The 19643-nt window shown below is 56.0% G+C and overlaps 4 protein-coding genes across 4 annotated transcripts; 3 read left to right on the plus strand and 1 right to left on the minus strand.

The window, feature by feature from the left end:
- Positions 1–599: 599 nt before the first annotated feature.
- Positions 600–2135, plus strand: CGGC5_v001104 (uncharacterized protein; the record flags this gene model as incomplete). The annotated part of the gene is made up of 1 exon (XM_032029968.1): positions 600–2135. The coding sequence occupies one exon, from the start codon at positions 600–602 to the stop codon at positions 2133–2135; it is 1536 nt and encodes a 511-aa protein (XP_031890522.1).
- A 433-nt stretch (positions 2136–2568) lies between these two features.
- Positions 2569–4287, minus strand: CGGC5_v001105 (uncharacterized protein; the record flags this gene model as incomplete). Its single annotated transcript, XM_032029969.1, has 1 exon — positions 2569–4287. One exon carries the CDS (start codon positions 4285–4287, stop codon positions 2569–2571), a length of 1719 nt encoding a protein of 572 aa, XP_031890523.1.
- A 3876-nt stretch (positions 4288–8163) lies between these two features.
- Positions 8164–8510, plus strand: CGGC5_v001106 (uncharacterized protein; the record flags this gene model as incomplete). Its single annotated transcript, XM_066150772.1, has 2 exons — positions 8164–8317; positions 8371–8510. 2 exons carry the CDS (start codon positions 8164–8166, stop codon positions 8508–8510), a joined length of 294 nt encoding a protein of 97 aa, XP_066009968.1.
- A 3679-nt stretch (positions 8511–12189) lies between these two features.
- On the plus strand, positions 12190–15290 carry SAT20 (Satratoxin biosynthesis SC3 cluster transcription factor SAT20; the record flags this gene model as incomplete). The annotated part of the gene is made up of 7 exons (XM_032029971.1): positions 12190–12192; positions 12418–12907; positions 12967–13628; positions 13704–14606; positions 14702–14744; positions 14836–14991; positions 15145–15290. The coding sequence occupies 7 exons, from the start codon at positions 12190–12192 to the stop codon at positions 15288–15290; spliced, it is 2403 nt and encodes an 800-aa protein (XP_031890647.1).
- Between the last annotated feature and the right edge of the window lie 4353 nt (positions 15291–19643).

The raw sequence follows: 19643 nt of genomic DNA on the forward strand, positions 1-19643 counted from the left end.
CGGCGCCAGGGGTCGGGCTGCGGTAAGGCCAGCGCAGACACGCAGGACCACACTGACACTGCGACTGGGACTGGAGAAGGACAGAAATGCGGGCTACGGAAAATGGAATTGTGTCTTTCTAGAAGGTCAATCTGACCAGCTCCTCGACGCAGGGGCATGCCAGCCAGTAGCTGCCCTCACTTTGCCATTGACTCCCTTCTCCCGCGCATCCCACCCCCTCCTCCTGTTTCCCATATCATTTCCATGGGACTTGACGCCCACCACTCGCGTGAGCACTTGGCCCTGCCCAGGTCTCGTCGGGCCTCCTCCTCCCACTGCCCCCTGGTTCCAACAATAATCCAGCATCGCCAACGGCATCTTTCCTCTCTCTGGCTGGGGGTCTCTTCATCGTTGGCCTCACTCAGCCCCTCCCCGCCCCTCCCCCGGCATATGTGCCTCGTCGTGCCTGGTCTATAAGAAGTCGATGGACGTATCACCATGGAGACCCCAACCAGCGCAGTCTCCAGGAAGCATATAGGACTCTGCCGCACCTTCTCAGCCTAATGTCTTCTCCCACTGCCGTCCCAGTCTCCAAGTTCAGAGAGCTTTCTCTCACCAGGATGCCTCCCACAACCAGATCGCAGGCTCAACGGCAAGTGCCCCAACAACAAGACGACGAGGACTCATCCGAATATCATGACTCCAGCTCCGAGTCCGAGTCCGAGAGCGGCTCAAGCAGCGACGACGCCATGAGCGAAGACGACGACGATGACAACGGGGAGGGAGACGAGCCCGACGTTGTCACGTCTCCCTCCAAACTATCTTACAGACTCGACAGGCTGTCTCCCGAGGACCGCAAACGCGTCCGCAAGACCTTCAAGAAGCCGCCGCAGCTCTCCCTGAAGCTCTGCCTCCTCCACGACAACCACTACGGGTTCGAGATGACGGAGCTGGTGCACCGCTCCATCCGCATCGGAGGCCCCGGCAGCCGCTGGAACGGTCTTCACTGCTCCTGCAGGGCGACAGACAGCCGGGACGGGCTGCCTTGCAAGCACCTGATCTGGCTCCTGGACCAGGTCGTCAAGCAGACGCTGTACGACCACGACCCGTCGTCTCCGCTGACCATGACGCCCGGCGGCTTCCCAGAGGAAATCGGAGACCCGTACAACGACATATCAGCTTTCCATTCAGACGTGCTCGCCGACGGCCTGCACGTCTTCAACCCCGACTTCGGAACCGGAGACGACTCCGACGACTCGGATGCCTCCGACGAATCCGACGAATCCGATTCCTCGGAAGAAGGCGACACATCGCGTCCTCTCGACCGGCCCATCCCGCACCGCATCCAGGAAGTGCGCGAGATGCTCTCCGCCATCTCCTCCAGCGCCCCAGAGGACTTCCGCCCCGACCTCCTCTCCTCGCCAACCTCCTCCTCCCGGCGCAGCAAAAAGAGCCCCATCAAACGGCGCGACCTCGAGGCCACAGTCTTCCGCATGCTCCTCGCCAACGACGAGTTCTTCCACTACTTCCTCTCCCAGATGCGCTCCACCGACCCCGTCAACGATCCCTTCCGCAAGCTCTCCCAGCGCGTCGACCGCGTCCTGCACGAACTCGACGCCTTCGCCGCAGGAGACCCCTCCCGCCCCGCCTCCGCAGAAGGGCCCCGCGACGTCGCCTGGGCCGCCCGCCACATCACCGGCGTCGTCGCCCTCATCCGCACCAACATCTTCACCCGCGAGCGGCCCCTCGAGCCGTGGGAGCGCTCCAGCGCCGCCCGCGCCCTCGTCCGCATCCTCGCCGGCGTCGTCGAGCGCAACCGCGACTTCGTGCCCCCCGGTCTGAGGACGGCGGCGTCATCCGTCCCGCGGCAGGACCGGAACCTCTTCCTCCGCCTCGTCGGCGACCGCGACGAGGGCTTCGTGCTGAACGTGCTCGACCTGCTCCCCCCGGACGCCGCCGCGCCGTTCCTGCACACCCTCGAAGCCATCCAGGACCAGCTGGGCGTCCATGGCGCCCCCGCGAGCTACGTCGAAAAGTTCCGCTCGCTCATGTCGCGGCTGAGGAGGCGGGCGAGCGTCGCGTCCTCCTCGACGCCTGCGACGGGATCCAAACGGCAGAGTCAGGGCCCGGATCGAGGCAGCAAGAGGGTGAAGTGAGTCGCTGTCTCTTGTACAGAGAGACCTCCTCGTTGTCACCTTATGGAGGGGACCGGCTTTCCTACCATGCTTCACTTCTTCTGGCTGGCTGTCTGCGACATTTGCCTCCGTCTTTTTCCACCCTCCCCTTTGATCACAAATCCTCTGTTCATCACAGTCGACATTTCCTTGATTTTCTGTAGTTGAATATCCCCCCAGGCAGGTTTCTTTGCACACACACCATCTTTCCGTCTAGACTGCCCAGCTGTTGTACATAGAACATTGAGCCCAAGGCCCTATTTGGGTGCTTGTGCAAGAACTGGTGTACATTTATCTTAATCGGAGTTTTGTTCTGTAATTTAACATACCATGACCCATCACTCAAACTCATCTAGCCCCCTCCTCCTATGCATTACATGATTAAGTGTGCGTCCTTCTCATAACAAGCCTCTCGTCATAACTCTGCCTGCAGTTTTTCCAGCTGTTCGAGTACGTCGCGCAACGAGGGTCTGTCAAAGTAGTTGTCCTTCCAACCGCCTTCTGCCTTCATCCGCTCCCTCATGGCCAAGAAGTCTTCTGCCCAGGAAATCTCCTTCTTCCACCAGGCTGATGCGGCCTTCTTGATGTCCTTCTGGTCATCGCCGTTCTCCGCATTCGTAAACGCCATCTTGCTCCCCTTTCTGACGATTCTGCTGTTAAGAGTGGCTCGACGTCCGCGGGTGCAACGATCAATGAGAGCCCTCAGTTTAGGCGGTGTCCTGAGGTAATCCGGAAACTCGATATGCGCTTCTCGACGGTAGGATTGCCAAATAGAGGCTTGCTGCGGAGCGCCAGCGCCTTCAAACAAACACCACAGTACTCTTCCAAGCATATACACCTCTGAAGATTCCTGCTCTTGGGGACTCAGTCCCCACCAACAAATATTGTAGCCCCTTTCGGGATTCGTGTACTCTTCTCTATCCTGAAGCGACTCGAAGTCCGGGCACAACCTCTTCAAAAGTTCAACATAGTGGTCTTTGGCATCGTCAGGCATATTCTCGTCAGTGGCCAGGATACGAATGTACTCGATGGCGTTGACTTCTGGTGAGGCGAACTCGCACCACACCCCGCGCTGTTCAAAATCGCACATGATGGCGTCTCTATTTTCAGACAGCACGACGTTGTCCAAGCGAAGGTCTGGGTAGAAGGTGCCAGAGGTTTCCCGATAGTGTACCACACCGGAGGTGATCTGTGTGGCCCATTTGAACTGCTCCGCCGGTGTCAATGTGTTGCTTGCCTGCAAAAATGGCACGATGTCCCTCATCGTCCCGTATCGGTGGAACTCTAGAGTAAATCCAAGGACCGCCACCTTACTTCCGAAGGTGCACTGCTTCGTAACAAGATGAACTGGCCGTGACATGATGCTCGGGTGTGGCTTTGCTGACAAGAGTAGTTTCATCTCATGATACAGGTATTTGGTGTAACTGGTCAAGGTCTTGAAGATCCATTCGGTGCCTCGGATCCGAACGAGACATACGCTGTCGTGAATCTGCTCGACCACGTGTACCTCGGATATGTCAACGCACTCGGGCATCTCGACTGAAGGACCCCACATTTCAGAAAGAGCGGCTGATGAAAGTAGCTGGCGTTCTAGATAGTAGGTAGGTGCGACTTCGATCTGAATGGCCCTGATATCGAGCGATAGATCCTTGAACACGATCCGAGACCCAAAGGGTACCGAGGTAAAGAGTGACTCGGGTTCGACGAGGCTCTTGGTCCAATACTGCAAAGCGCGGAGGATGTGCTTGGCAACGTTGAGCTGTTGTACCCGCGTCCGGTCTCTTGTATGGAAAGCCACGTCAAGGTCCAGCAGTTGGCGAACCTCTTGTGACTGGGTCGACTGTTCCGGGATGAAGGCATCGATGCGCATCGGTGTGATGGACTTCAGGAACAACGGCAGGACGTAAAACTGAGTCCCGAGGCCCGTACAACCGTCAATCCGCCAGAGAGGGTCGGGGAGGGGATCGAGACTGTCAATTCGGTTCTTCGGATTGAGCTGGGACGCATCCCAGTCCGCCGATAGCGGTTGCCTTGAATCGGCATTGTCATTATGGCTAATTTCGCGTCTCGAGGCGTCAGTGAAGGCGGCCGTAGGATGAATAATGTCGTGTATTATGTCCGACGCCAACTCCATCTTGTGGCGACAACGACGTCAAGTTTCAGAGGCCCAGTGAGACCAGGTCGTCCAATAGCGCAAAGGTTGTATAGTGAAGATGTTTCACGGCATCGAACCACGTTGCTTGTGGCAGTCAACGTCAGAGTTAGCGACAGACAGGTGGCGCGTGGGGGAAGGACGGGTGATCAAGTGACGGATCGCCGAAGGCTGGGTTGTTGGTCGCGTCGAGCGATGCTGTGAGACGTTGGAGGACGAAAGAGGGCGGGGGGATGCTGAAGGTCTCCTCCTGGCTGGCCTTATCCGCGATGGGCGACCAACGGGAACTATGGAAGACGATGGCGGGGCGACCGGGGAGAGGCGCGGAGGTTACGGGTTCGGCTGGGCGTGATCGTGGACGTGGGTATTTTGCATGATTATGCTGGGATCCGATTTGTGTGTTTGTGTGCTTGCCCTGCAGGTAGCTGCAGACAGACGTCGACCGGCCTCTGGGAGGGCGTGAGCTGATTGGTTGGGGCCGAGAGGGCTGACTGCGGGAGCAAGGAAAATGATGTTGGTTCGACCGGAGAGGGAAGTGGACTTGACTGCCCATGTGCTGGTGCCAGGGTCCAGTTCAGTCGCGAGTCGCGAGATGTTGGATCCAAAGTGGCTGGGGAGGGGGGGAGGTTTCGAAGCCCGAATTTTTGCAGACGTTACCTTAAGGTATTTTAACTTACACACCGAGGCAGTCGGACAAGCGCGGATCAAAAACGGGGTGGTCCTGCAACGGCAGTGCCGTCCACTCAGAGAACCAAGTGGCGACTTCCATTGCCTGTACTACGTAAGCCGCATCGCCTTGGCAAGAGCCACGGCTTCCCCAGGTAAGGTGACCGACGTCAGATAAGGTGATATGTGAGGTGAGGCAGCTGCTGGCTGGCTGGCCAGGCAAGTCCTTCCGATGAGATGGCTGCTTGCTGTGTCGTGCGTGCCTTCTGAGTTGTGGAAGGCAGGCACATCACATGTTGGAAGAAGGTGCGATTCTGAGAGTAAGCAGCATGTACCTTGAGGAAGGTAGGTAGATGGGCAGGAGATTACATACGTTCCTTCCCTAACTACCTTCCCTTCTTACCCAAGGAAGGTAGGCAAGTCGGTAGGAAGGAGGCAGTGGAGGCTAAGGTAGAAAGCCAAGAATGCAGAAGCAAAACAAACCTAGAAGCTCACGGTCGAGGCCAGCTCAACTGAAACTGCTTTCCTTGCCGATGGCGGTTGGAAGCTGCATGGCTCCTGCCTTGTTAGGTTCGTTATCGGCCTCGTCGTTTCTTTTTCCTCTTCACGGACGCCTCACTCCAACAATCTCCAACGGCCACTTCGCTGTCCCTCAATTCAAAAGGGCCCCGCCATCTCCCAGACCCCGTGTCTTAGACAAAGCACTCGTAGGGCAGTGAGAGCGACCAGCCGTTATGCAGTGTAAAGAACCTCGCCTTAGGCGGGTGGTTGCTAGCCCGGCTTGTTTCATTCGGGAAGACGGCTGATTGCAAGCTTGGGTCCAGATCGCGCCTGAGCAGAGGGCACAGCAGGCGGTATGCAGGCAATAGCCGCCATAAGCTCAAGTGGGAATCCCGTTGGCCAGAGACCGAATATATTACTTGAATGTGATAGATGATATAAATGCCATCCTCAGTCGCCGACGGCTGACGGCCGCGTAATCGGACCGCTTGGGACTGGCACAGTGGTACCTCCGGCGACAGATGCAAGCCATGCAAGCAGCACATCAGGCCAGTCGACACGGGAACTTGCCACTAAATAAAGTGCAAGCCGTTGACGTGAGTAACCGGACTTCGGACATGTCGTACCGGTCGTTTCGGTGTCGCGAGAGCTGGATGCCTTACTCGCAGTGACAATCCATCTGGCGGATTGTCCAGAAGCCCATCTCAACAGTCCATGTGTCAGCCAAGGCATCGCAGAAGGAACAAATCGCGGGAGCGCCCGCCTCGAGAAGGAAAAAACAAGACCTGGAGAGCGCGGCATCTTTTCAAGGATCGTCACAAGAGCTGCCCTGTGCTTCGAGACCGTACCAGGTCCGCATGAGCACGGATACAGAGTACATCCCCCTACATTACATACGTGCCTGGGTACGTTCCATGCTGTAAGGTAAGGTCGGGTACGTTCCATTGCCCTGTATGGTAAGGTACGGGCGGGCAGACAGGCACAGCTTCGTACCTAGGTATGATGGCATCGTCAACTAACAAGGTAGGTAGTTAAGGTACTAAGGCAAGGTATGTCGGTAGGTAGGCAAGAAAAAGGCCAAGTTGCTGGAATATCTGACGATGAGGGGAGGAAACAAACACGCAGCAACAGACGGGACGGACCTTACCTTCCATGCCTCTCCACTCCTCCTTCCCCCAACCACCACCTGCACCTGCCTCACCTGAAGTCAGAAGTACCGTGCTTGCCCGTGGTCTGTCTGCCTCGCCTTGCCTTGCCTTAGGTAATGCGCCTGCTTTGTGCCGTCCCGTCCGTTCTGGGTGCCGGGCAGCATCCAATGGAAGGAGGCTCCTGCCGGCACGGAGGAAGGGGCACATGAATGCCATTGGCAGTTGGATAGGACGGGAAGGAAGGCAGTAGGAGGCGTCAGAGACATACTGGCCCAGGCCCTGCCATCACCAAGCTTGTCTCGACCAGGCAAGGTGCCAGGAACGTCCAGCTCGAAGTTGCCATGAAATGACGCTAGAGACGCCCTTCCGTCTGTCCAAGGGCTGGGAAAGTTCGACGCTGCATCCGGAAGCAGCTGCACTTGAGATGCACCCCACGTGATGCTCGAACGCCAGCTGCACCTTCATCGTGCTTTCCACCCATTCATCCATCCACCCGTCCATCCGTCCATCCCTCGCCAATCCTCCCCAAAAAAAATTTGACCGCTGGGGTTTGCTTTTGTGCCAACCCAGAGTAGTCCGATCGCAGCCGGATCTACTGCTCCTCGATTGGCCGGTCCAGTCAGTCCCGTCATCTTTCACTTCGGCGTTGCTGCACCATGTCCTTCGCTACCCTACCTCACGGCCGCTTTACCCCAACTTTCGGAGATCCTTGAGATCATGTTCATCCCATCTGGTCCTGGCACTCTCCGGCGCCAGCCTTCTTCCGACGTCCTGGCCATACGGCACCTCTCGGTCTCTCGCTTTCCTCTCTCGGTTCTGCGCCATGCTTGTCCATCGTGCCTTGCCGCCACTGTACAGCACGTCCAGCTGTTGGAGCAAGCGTCGTCCTCAACAAATTCTGGCCGTCCATCCCTTTGATGAGATGCTGTTTTCTCTCTGCAAGTCACCAAACCATCACATCATTCGCTGCTTGTCCTCCATCACCATGCAGGTTCTGTGGGGGGCTTGCGAGACTTTGACCACTGCCGGCAGCACCATCTTTGGGGGTCAAGAAGGGCCGGACGGGGCCGTCCTCTCAGTTCCAAGTACAGAGACGTCCCTGGGATAACTCAAGCAATACTGCAGCCATAATATGGACGTGCCTATGAGTTCATGAAAGGCCGCACAGCCTCTGTCCGCCTACAGATGGAACAAGACGACGACCCTTGCACTTCCTTCCCCTCAACAACTTCCCCGAGAATTGTTTGAGCGGCTGGCCGCCCAGGCCGAGTCCAGACGCCGTGTACGCCGAGCTGCATTTCGGGAACCAGCCGCCTCCCCTCGCCGGTGTTAATGCCACCGTGCCGCGACCCTGGAGAGAACCGGTTACCCATTATAGCCGCCTTTTCGATGGGTCAAATGGTTGCTTGCCACGACAAGCGCAAATCTTGAGAAATCATCACCGTCTCTCTGCCCACTTTCGAGGAAGTTTCCCGATGAAAACCTGGCCGTCCCTGAGGTTCGTTCTCACCGGGTGGATATATCCACTCCTTGCCATGGGCCGATGCTGGTGCCCGAGTCTCCCGCCCGCCCGCTCGGCCACTTTGCCTTCACCGAGTGCAAGGTTGGCCTTGCTCCGGCGGAGGCTAGAGTGACGGAACGTCTTCCGCAGGTGGACCATGCAAGTGCGGCTGCACCTACATTACATATGGAACACTGTAGGTTATTTCGACCTGACCGAATGCCCGCAAGTTGTTGACAAACGACACAGATCCGACCTTCATCCAAGGATACCGCCTGTTCAAACAATTCCCACGGGCTTGTAACCCTCAGCTTGCCGACTTCCAGCTGGGGAGGTCTACAAGCCTAACTCGGAAGAGCAGTGCCTCTGCAAGTCCGGTAATGGATTGACGGTGCCGGGCTTTGAACTCTCAGGGTTGAAAACTCTCGTTAACTCTTCGTTGATGGTCTTGGCATACACAGAAGTTGCCAGAAAAAAAAAGTTGACCACTAGCGACACCTCGATCGGATTTGACCTCCGCGTCCGTTATTCGTCAATTCACATGTTGCCGGCCACTGGGCCAGGGTGTGTGGCAGTGGGCCACCCCCAATCCTACCGTCCCGCTCCTATCAACTCCCGCCAGCCCAGAAAAAAAATATGCTGCATTCCAAGGTTGCCGTCACACAGAAACGCAAGTTTCTGCACGGATACAGCAGCGAGGAGGACGGAAGAAGCGCAGAGCATTGGCGAGAAGTCCAACAGTGGTGGGAGATTGACGTGTTTTTCGCACGAGTGGGCCGCAAAATAATTCGCGCTACACTAGGAGACATGCGAGCTACCTAGACTCACGCACACCCTCATTTGAACGTCCCGGGGTCTGTTCATACGATTACGGATCGATTCTCTCGGCTCGTTGGGTAACCATCCACATATAACACTCCCAGCTCACCGGTTGCCCATTTGAGCTTAAACCAGCCACGGTATCCTGCGTCCCTCTACGCCGATGCCCCTCACTCCCCGATGCTTGCTTTCCTTCTCGTCACCGTCACTGTTGGAAAGACAAGACAAGACGAACTTTGTGCACCCGACGGGCGACCAAGCTTGGTTCAGGGATCGAACTCATGTACTTTGTGCGGCAGGTGCGAAATACTGACTTCACCTCGCCTCACACAACTGGCACGGCTTCATGCAGAGAAACGTCGGATGTTGATTTGATACGAGGCCATTAGTGGGTGGTTCCCTGACCTCATCAGCTGCATCGATTAAGGCGTCCGTTATTGGTGGTGGCCGCGCATGGAGGGCCTGCTCGGCAGGCTCCCTTGCCATTGAAAAGGCCAAAACCGTTGACCGACATATTTTCCAAGAAGAGATGGGGAGTGTTTGCTCTCTGCCGGGACACCATTTTGCATGATCCGCATGATGCACCTCGTCGACCGTCCAACGATTTGACAGATGCGAATTCCAGAAGAGGACAACCTTTCGTGGCCGAGAACCTAGAAACCGCAGCCTGGTACTCTTCTGGAATCGACGGGCGAGCTGCAGATAGCGCGGTCAATTGCTGGGTCGTCGCCAGCTGCGTCAAATCATCAGTCGCCTGGCGGACCGCCATCCATGGATGACGGCTAAAGCAGGGGGGCGGCGTCAAGGGCGGTCAAGGCTGTCTGGTTGGACATGGGGCTGGCGAGACGCAAAAGTGCGTATCCTGCAAGCTTCACTTTTTTTTTTCGACAATCGGCAGGGCTCTTCACACAGCGTCTCGCTTGACGGCCCAGCGCGGCGGCGCGGCCTGGCCATGTGGACTTGGGCAGCGGTGGTGTTGGTGTTGGTGTTGGTGTTGGTGGCAGTGGCCTTGTTGGTAGGTGTGGTGGGTGGTGTACGCACGCCCGGTTACTGGACCAGACACGGCTACATCATCCTCTAGAGCGGAGGATGCTGATGCTCCTCAATCATATGTAAGCCACTGACAGAGTCAACTGACAGCCTGGCCGATCGGCCAATAGACTGGGAAATCAGCCAATTGAGAGTCGGTATTCGACCAACGGAGCGCCTTCGATCCGACAAGATGGAGAAGAAGCTTCTCCCCCCAAATCCCCAAGATTCTTTGTCGACCGTTTTTCTGGGACTGATGTCGTGTCTATCTCGGCTATAGTGGAGGCGACAGGGGGGCATCATCGCATTGTGCCTCGAAGAGACATTTCCATCCACCACACCTTTGCGCCGTCTCATGGACAAGCGGTGACGGCCCCTGGGTTGCGACGGATGCACTTCCCTAAAGAAAACCAACAACGAGGCTCTTCCCAGCACCCACACATACGATATAGGTGCCAGACCGCGGACGTACACACCTCTTTGACTTAGCTCCTCCAGAGACTTACCAACCTGGTCAAAGAGGTGAACGGTGTCAGACCCTCGGGACCGTGGCGCTTTCCGATGGAACGTTGAGAAGCGTGGAGGTCAGATTGGCAAACAGATGATTAATGAGCCAAATCCGGGGGGTTTGCGGCCGCAGGGGAATTGGTTGGCTGCCTCGGCCTGCTGGTAACATGGCACGGTACAGGGTGTTAGCCGGGCGATGAAGTATGATGACTCCTCGTCTGGTCAGATCACGTCGTCGCCCGCATGGGGTCATTAATGACAACTTCACGTAAGCACTCGCACCCGAAAGCCCACATGTTAGGCAATGCCTAGCCTTGAGCAACCACTCGTCTCCCGAAACCAACCGAGGACCCCGGAGGCCACGATGCGCTTTCTCGTTGGCGGCGTTCGCTGCGGTAAATGATCATGAGAATCAGCAGATCCCACGGCTGAGATTAGCCTCGGGGTCTTGCTGGCGCTTAGTCTTGGGCTCTCCAGCTAGGCAGACGGAGCAAACAGACAGCTGCTGGTAACACAAGAAGAAACGCAACGGAAAGGTAGAATCAGGATCAGCACTGCTCACGACATTCGGTACCATGGCGCCCTCTTCCCCACCCCTGCTGCTCTGTTCCCATCAGACGGGCAGCCTGAAATCCATCCACTCGGCAGGGGCGGGAAGATGCTCGGCTCCTCCTCTCGCGTGGCGTGGTCTCAAGAACCCCTGTCCTTTTCATGAGTACCCCTCAGACCGGTGAAATACAATTCAGCACGGGTGCAGCCCACTTCCTCAACTTCTCTCACCGAGTCTTCTCACTTCAGCCTCGACTCCTTCGACAGAGACTGACCGACCAGCACAGGCACGCCAATCGCCAGCAACAGAGTCTCTATCGGCACGCTCTCTGATCTTAGCCAGCCCGCGCGCGCAACGTTCTGCTCCACCGCAGGAGACATTGCTAAAGCGAGCATCGAGAACCCCAACGGCTCCGAAATCTGGTCGCGAGCAGGCGAGACAGCGCGAGACGCCTGGGCTCAGACCACGACCAAAAAGCACGTTGCGACAGCAGCGAAAAGCCAGCAAGAAGGAATCCGGGACGCAGAAACAGCGACAGAAGCAGACGCACCTAGACAACAGAGCGGTATACCATACCAATCGAGCACGCACGTACACTCGCAGCCAGATACCGTTGAGAGTCGGCAGCACAGCGCACACTTGCCTTGCCGCCTTTTCCTTTCGTTGTTTCCCCCCGTTTCGGCCGAGTGTCTGCTGTCAAACAGGGCCTGTCTCTCTCTGTCTGTCTCTGTTGCTCTTCACAATTGCCCATTCTAGCCCGACTCCCTATTGTTCGCTTCCACTCCTCTTTTCTTTCCCCTACACTGACTTGTTCTTCCTCCGCCTCCTGTTTCTCGCCGAGTCATCAACCCTCCTCTCCTTTCCCCTACCTTACCCTCTTTCCAGTACTCCACTCGCGCACAAGGGGTGCCATTATGTGGCAATGGCTCTCGTGAGACCGTAGCTCCCCCACCCCCTCCCGGTGAGGCGCAATTTTCTACGCTGCCCTTGTGCTTCGCTGTGCCTGCTCACTCCTGCCTGCCTGCCTGCTGCTGCTACTGTTGCTGCTGCTACTGCTGCTGCTGCTGCTTGTCTCTGCTGTATACATTATACACGCCACCGGTTGTGGTACTTCGTCTCGCTACTAGGCTCTGTCCAACACACCCTCTCTCGTCGCATCAATCATGGTAAGAGATGTCCCTGCTTCCCGGCTTGCGGCAGCGTGCATGGGATATATCACCGATCTTCCCCATTGTCCTTCCAGCCCAGCTGCCGTCTTAGCACCCGCATCATTGCACACACGCTGTCCCCTCATATCTTTTGTTAGCCCAGGCTTTTCTATCTTTGCTGGCCACGCCCCCTCCTCCGTTTGCCCTATCACCCAAATGTGCGGTGAATTGATTTCGTCTTAGAATCATCATAATCTCAAGAGGCGCCGGCCTCACGGCCTCGAGGACGAATCTCCTTTAGTGCCAGCGCAACAGAGCTCGCAGCCTCTCCTAGCTCCTCCTCCATTTGACTTCCACTGTCTACACCCAGACCTCAAACATCAGATTAATCAAATCGCATCCTTCTACAACCTCCAAGGGTACCAACTTCATCAAGCAGCCCTGGAAACTTACTTTGGCACATATTACGACCAGCCGCCCAAAAGACTTAGGTCATTACCAGAGAACTCGATGTCTTCGCACATGCCCGGCGGTTCCATTGCTCAGGGCTCTTCGGAGAAGTCTCAGCAGGCCATACACTACGGTCAACATCATTTTGCTGATGGCGAACCGGGACCTTCCGCCGGTCTTCATGGTTCTGGTCTTGCAACTGGGCTAGTTGAAGGCATAGCCGGCCTTCTAGGAGGTTGTTGCCAAACGTGCTTCTCTCCTTGTACATTTACTGTTCCTGAGGGTATGTACGCATCATGTTTCCCGGTGTCCTAGTTTGGTCGTTTATTCACAGGCTATCAGGGTACCAGCTCGTCCCAGCACCAAGTGCCTTTGACTATGGAGCTACCACCGGTTATGAGGTCGAGAAACGGCCTTCAGTGAACGTCGCTCAACAGGATGTCTATGTACCGACAACCATACCGCCGAACGAGTCCACCGCATTCTCGAGCGCAGACTCTGGGCTGATGGGCACCTACGTGACGAGCTATCAGTCTGCACAAGAAAGCCCGAACCAGGCTCTGACGTTACCGCCTGCTGTATCCGACAACCTGGTATACACTGACATACCGGTGCCTGCCTACTACACCAATGCTCCAAATGCCTCCGCTCCTGACGCTTCTCAAAACTCGTCGGGCATCACCAGCCATCCTGCGCCCACGAATGATTTGCTCTCAACTTCATACAATACTGCACTCGTAGGTCCATCTCTACCTCCAACCATGCAACATCAACGGGACCTGGCCGCAGTGGCCTCGGAATATCCGTATGCCATGCCGGAAATGTGCGTCAAGGATGAGGACATCGGGCAATCGGGCTCGGCTTCTCGGCTTGATATCGTCTACTCTCATCAGCGAGCCCCGGCCTCGAAGCGTGGACCGTTCAAGGATATCAGGCAGCGCCAGGAGACGGCCAACACCAGGAAGATTGGATCGTGTGTGCGCTGCAAGATGCAAAGAATTCGCGTGAGTAAAGACCAGGATGCGTCTGGACAGACGTCGGGTGAGGCATCCCAGAAAGACGACTGATGATTTGACCAGTGCGTACCGGATCCCGACGATGAAACCGCGTGCTGCCTTACCTGCAAGCCCAAAGCGAACAGTATCCACCACAAGCACCTCTCTCGTCTCCCTTGTATCCGTGCGAAGCTCACTGACGTCAAATGCATGAAGCCGGGCCAGGTGCATGGGTTTGAATGGACGCTGCGCTGGGGAGACAACGGCCCTGTAGACAATATCGCCAACTGGGCGTCTTCGGATGTGAAGATCATCAGAGTGACGGAGGGCTACGCGCGGGGGATGTCGGTGCAGCTTCACGTGCGTGAATTTATTCCTCAGCCAGGCGACAAGCTGGAGCGTTCTTGGGTGGGACCGGATGGTTCGAAGAAGTCGGTACCGATTCCTCCCTACGCCATAACCGACCTCGATGAAGCCCAGGCAGCGTACCAGGACTACATCAAAAGGGGCGTCGTCGACTGCTTCTCGTCGTTAGTTGAGGGCGTAATGGGCGCCCGGGATCATCTACTCTTCACAACTTATAGCAAGGCTTGGCAGCTTTCTCAAGATCCGAGAATCTCCCCAGAAGAGCGGGAGCTTTTGACGCAAACTTTGGAGCTGTGGGTGGCGGTTCGCTTAACCACAAAGTCGGTGGAGATTGTGGGAAACGAGACGCTCGGCATGGACCGTAACATCCTGGACAACAGCAGCCCACAGCATGGAAAGATCCCTCTTCCGCCAGTCATGGGCGCCCAGCTGGACTTAGTCCTCATCCAGCATATCCAGACGAGGCTCAGACGCGACATGCTGGAGAAACTCCAGAAGATGACCCAGCAAAACAAGCAGAAGACATGGCTGACAACGTACCTGGTGACATTCATACTACTACACAACATTGCGCTTCTGGCAAACCACGATGCATCTTACGCCAGAAAACACGGGATGAAGGTGAGAAGACTGGAGTCAGAACGGGAGAATTGATTAGACTTGGGACGCGACGCTTTGTATTTGGATGGATTGCTGACAGATGACTGTCATTACAGACAAAGTTCGCTCGAGAGGCAGATGTTCAAGAGTATCACTGGGGTACGTACGACTGCTGGGATCGAGTGATCTTTTATCGTCCCAGCGAGTGATTTTGTTGAGTAAGACATGCTGACGGACCACTGGTGGATAGGAGGCACGATTCTTCTGGCATACTTCCACTACTGCAACAAGAACGTGGCCCCGTTTAGCGAAGACTGCAGAGATCAGGATTTGCGACAGCTGGCTCAATTGGACGAACAAGCGATCCAATTTGTTCACTGGACTCGATCACAGGTCATGGCACACAGTAAGCGGGGTTTCTTCATTTTTTCGCGATGCGGCGGAGCCATTCAACCACTCCACTGATCTCGGAGACGATGATCTCGTGCTCTTAATGTGCCAGATGAGGGGCAAAGGACTCAGCTGCGTTGAGACTAGTGGCTAACGTGATGGAAACCAGGAAACGAGTGGGACGAGCTTTACGAGGACAACGCATACGAGAAGCCATACTTTTTCGTCAGTCAACTCTTCCAGCGAGACTGGCGACCCCAAGACTGGTCAGCCCATGACCTGGAACCCCGAAACTTGGAAAACTGCGCGTGTTAGGCGAACCGAGGGTGGAATTGCCGTGGCGCGTGGCGCGAGCGGGGAGGATCTCCTTTTTCTTTTTTCCACTTTCATCATGTCTGGGACCAGGGAGGGATGCACTGCAGGGGCTTGCAGAGGCGCAATGCGAGCAGGCCAAAAGAGAAGTCGTTGGCTTTCAACGTCTGGCATGGAATCGGAGTTTTTTAGGCCAAGCCCTCGCCGGTTCTACCGCCTCTACTGTGCTGGGACTCTCGATCGGAGATCTGTCCATGTCTGTCGAGTTTGCCGAGCGACGAGGAAGAATGTATTTTGGCAGTTCCTTTTGTCGGGATACCATGTTTTTTTCGTTGCGAAAGAATGGGGATGCCGGCGGAAGCCATAACGATGATGACAAGCGGAGAAAATGTTCAGCGAAACACTTGGCGTGTGTGTGTGCGCGCGTGGCCGTTGTAATGTATTGCGTTATCAAGCTCAAGGTGCAATTTGCCGTGAGGGATCAAAATCACAAGCGTCCAGTCATGTTTGTGTTTCGCCGGGTGCAAATAGGCGACAACAGTCCCGATCCGGAGAGGCGATGGAGCTGCAGACGACGTTGGGGGATGGAATGGGATTCGTACGATAATTCAGATACTGGTTCAGTAACGAACGTCGTTTATCATTCCTTTTGGCTGGTGGCATCGCATCAGTGGCCATCACATGAACTCTGGATTCTGTTGGAATCTTTGACGAACCATGTCTCGGGGTGGGTTTGTAGATCAGCGATAGGTGTGCCGTTGGACAGGGTCCTGCATGTGTCCTGCAGTCGAGTGTGCCGTAGAAGGTGTGGAGTCCAACGCCATTCGTAGGAGTCCTTCACCGGCCGTCGCAGGCCCCCGCCATTTCATCACATTTCATCTGCATCTCTGGTTCGCGGGCCGGGCCAGTGCTGTCAAAAAAACTTAAATCCCAGACAAGACAGAGCTCAGACAGGCTGATGGGCACAGATAAACGCGCGCAAATGAACAGCAAGAGAAAATCGGAATGTAGCCCTCGAGTGGCAATCTGGGGATCAAGGGGGTGGGAGGAGAGGGGATCGGAATGGAGGCTGGGGGTGTCATGGAAGGGGGGGTTCGAGATTGGGATGTTGGGACGGGGATGAGGATGGGGATGGGGATGGGGATGCCGATGGAGGGGGGACGGGAAATTGGAATGGAGAAATGCGGTGTGGTGTTCGTTTGTAAGTAGACCAGTTCGTCAACATGAAGACGGGAATGAGGGAGCATGCGCCGGTCTAGACTTTTTTTTTTGTTGGTTCGACAGTCACGATTTCCTATCTCAAGAGAGTGCTTGTGGCGAGATTGAGCAGAATTTATTACACGGAGAGGTAGAAAAAGAAAATGGTGGAAAATCAACAAGAAAGAACCATGAGGGTCCCCTGACGTGCCGTGCCATGCCATCCATCTGGCTTCGCAACACCTCACGCATCCGAACTGGCTATCCGTGTCGCTTGCCAGGAAAGCTCCCACATTCTCTCGCTGGATGGGATCGAATCCCCTCGGCAACTATTCGTACGGTCCGGATCCGGTAAGGAAACCCAGCCGGCCAGCGGGTGCGCAAACTGCCATTGGCCTGCAGGTCGCAATGCGGCCACGGATTTACAAGGTTCCCGGGGACGGAGAGGTCGGAGAGGAGGGGCGCGAGGAGCGTTCAAGGGTGGATGACGGTCACCGGTCGAGGTCGTGGTGGTGGGTTGGGCGATGAAGTTCAATGAGGTGTAGTCAAGAGTGGAGAAGGTGAGGTCGGAATCTGGGCGATACGTACCCGTGGCCCCACTCCCCCATCCCTTCCACTGGAAGTCCACACTCACTGTCATCGGACGGCAGGCGCCAGCCATCTGTGGGAAGTGGCAGGGATGTGACTCGTCAATGGAAGGCGCGTCCGGAACGGCTTGCAGTGGTCCCAACCATCGGTGTCAGGGGTCGCGGCTTCTGCATCCCGTTCGCCTATTCTTCGGCTGCCTGCCTCTGTGCATGGGCCCCAGGCGCAGACAGAGCAGAAACCAGTAAATGCTTTCCCGGGACATGTCCAATTCAACATCGCCAACTCCCGATGGAACAGCCGTCGACGTCCCTCTCCAGTCGTCGTCTCCGGCTTCCCCTACGAATACGGACTGGACGTGGACGGGACGCACAGAGTCTGCTGCGACGTCGTCTTCAACCGCCGCCACACCAAAATACCCTTTTTGCTCTGCCTTCTCTTTATGGAGTATGTCTGCCCAGACAGACCCCTCGGGCCTTCTCCATCAGCCCCCCCCCCCCTCCTCTCCACCATTGCAGGTTCCCTTCTTTGCTTTTTCCTCATTCTATCCTCGGTTTATGTATGTCTCCAGTTGCTCGCGTCTGTGGGACAAAACGCCTCTACCCACAGCACAGCAGCGCAGATGCAGATACAAGGTATCTTTTCGTTTACGGTACGTATCTCGTACTCGAGGTCCCAGTGCGTGCCTCTAGCGCCTCTAGCGGATACACGTCGTCCTGAGATTCTTTATTGCTTTTCCCGTTGGGACACAGTTACGTTACCCATGCTGTCGACTCCACGTTCCGACATGGATAGCTTAGACACACTCACAATAGCGCAACGGATTCTGCCAAATCTGCAAGAAAAACCCTCCAGCCAGCTGCGAAAAAGCCATCGCTGCAGTTCCCAACTTCGGGGCATGCAACCAAACAAGATTCGGCTTCAATTTTCAACCACATGGCTCGACTTTTTTCCCACTTGTTTTAGCTACCACCCTGGACCTGGAACACATCGCGGCGTGCAGGGGGCCCTGAAGCCGCCTGCGATTCGTCCTCGCTCCATCTGATTTACGGCTTCTCGTCCAGGCTCCCGAGATCGAACAAGGTTGCGTTGGACAAACGACGAGCGCCGCAACCAACAGCAGGCCCGAATGACGAGATGCGCCAAAGCAAAGGGAACCTCAGCTTCGGGTAGCCGTACTTTGAGGCACGGTAGACGCTGATCTTCTCGCCTACAACCGTCCCAAAACCAGCCCAGGGCCACGACAGAAATGAATCGGTGGAAAGCACGCCCATCGTCGTCGCGCTGCACTGCTATTACCACATTAGCTTGAGGTGAAGGCAGTTAGTTGACTGGCCAGTCCAGTCTGCCCACGCTCCATCCAACCATCAGCACCATGACACACATTCACTGGATGGCACAACATGGATCGGATCGACCATGGTTTGCCAACATCGACCTCCCGGAGCGCACAAAGCCATTTTACTGCCCGGCCTACGGGGCCTGGAAACGCCAACCACACCGCTCGACCGTGCCTGGTGCTCCCGAACACCCGTCGACCCGTCATCGCCCCGACGGCTTCACCTCCTAGTGCACGTTACACAGCGGACATAAAACGTCCATGCTGATCATCTCCCGCCGCGTCGCGACTTCTGTCGAATTTTTTTTTTTTGTTCTTTCAATCCCTTTTCCTCACCCCTTCTCGATGCCCGTCTCGTCTCGCGGGATCTTGGTCGATCGTACGGATACACTGGCCAAAGAGGCGCTCGCCACAAAACGTGGCTTTTGCTCTCCTACCAAGGAAAGTCGTCAAAAACATTGTCTCTCAGTGCACGCCCTGGCTCCACAGCACCCCGCCCTGCTGGGCAGCTCCATGGCTGAGAAGAGAGTTGGTGATCCATGTTCATCCAATGTCGAGCTCCCTCGTCCGTCTCTGTCGCTGGCGCCGCGGTCCCCGTTGCATCCCTCCTCTTATCCACCACCGCCTGGCTTGCTTCAATCTGCATGGAAGCGTCCGTTTGTCAATCCACATTGGAAAGACTTGGTCACCACTTGTCTTCGATTCCCGTCACGATCCCGTCATGGAATAGAAAGGCGACATCCGTGCCACCACGAGGATGGAGCTCCATCGGAGTAAGTCTATCTTCCTTCCACTTGTCTCTAGCGCGCATTGGATCAATCCCTGTGGCTAGCTGCCGTTCTTGTTGCAGGCCAGCAGCTAGCAATCCGTTCGTTCGTTCGTACGTGCGTATGCATGTAGGTACATACAATCGACGAATGCCTAGGCGCACAGCATGCCCAAGCCAAGATACCTACACACTACACACATCATCAACAACACGGATGAGCGAAGGCGCATCCATTTTTACCCTAGCTTGGTCTGCAATTGGCCCTCTCGACTGGTCTGGTGTCTACATTTCAATCTCGGTTTTCGTCCATCGGATTCTTGCGTCTATTTGCTCAATTTCTTTCTATCCCTCGCGACTCGCCACACAGCTGTCGTCCCGGAGGAGGAAAAAAAAAAAAAAAGGGATTTTCTGGACCCAACGACGAATGGACGTTTACGGATGCGTGCCCCTCCCGCAGCCACTGTTT

Source organism: Colletotrichum fructicola, assembly GCF_000319635.2.
Source record: "Colletotrichum fructicola Nara gc5 chromosome Unknown KSG_Nara_v1_contig01, whole genome shotgun sequence".
Classification (NCBI taxonomy): Eukaryota; Fungi; Ascomycota; class Sordariomycetes; order Glomerellales; family Glomerellaceae; genus Colletotrichum; species Colletotrichum fructicola.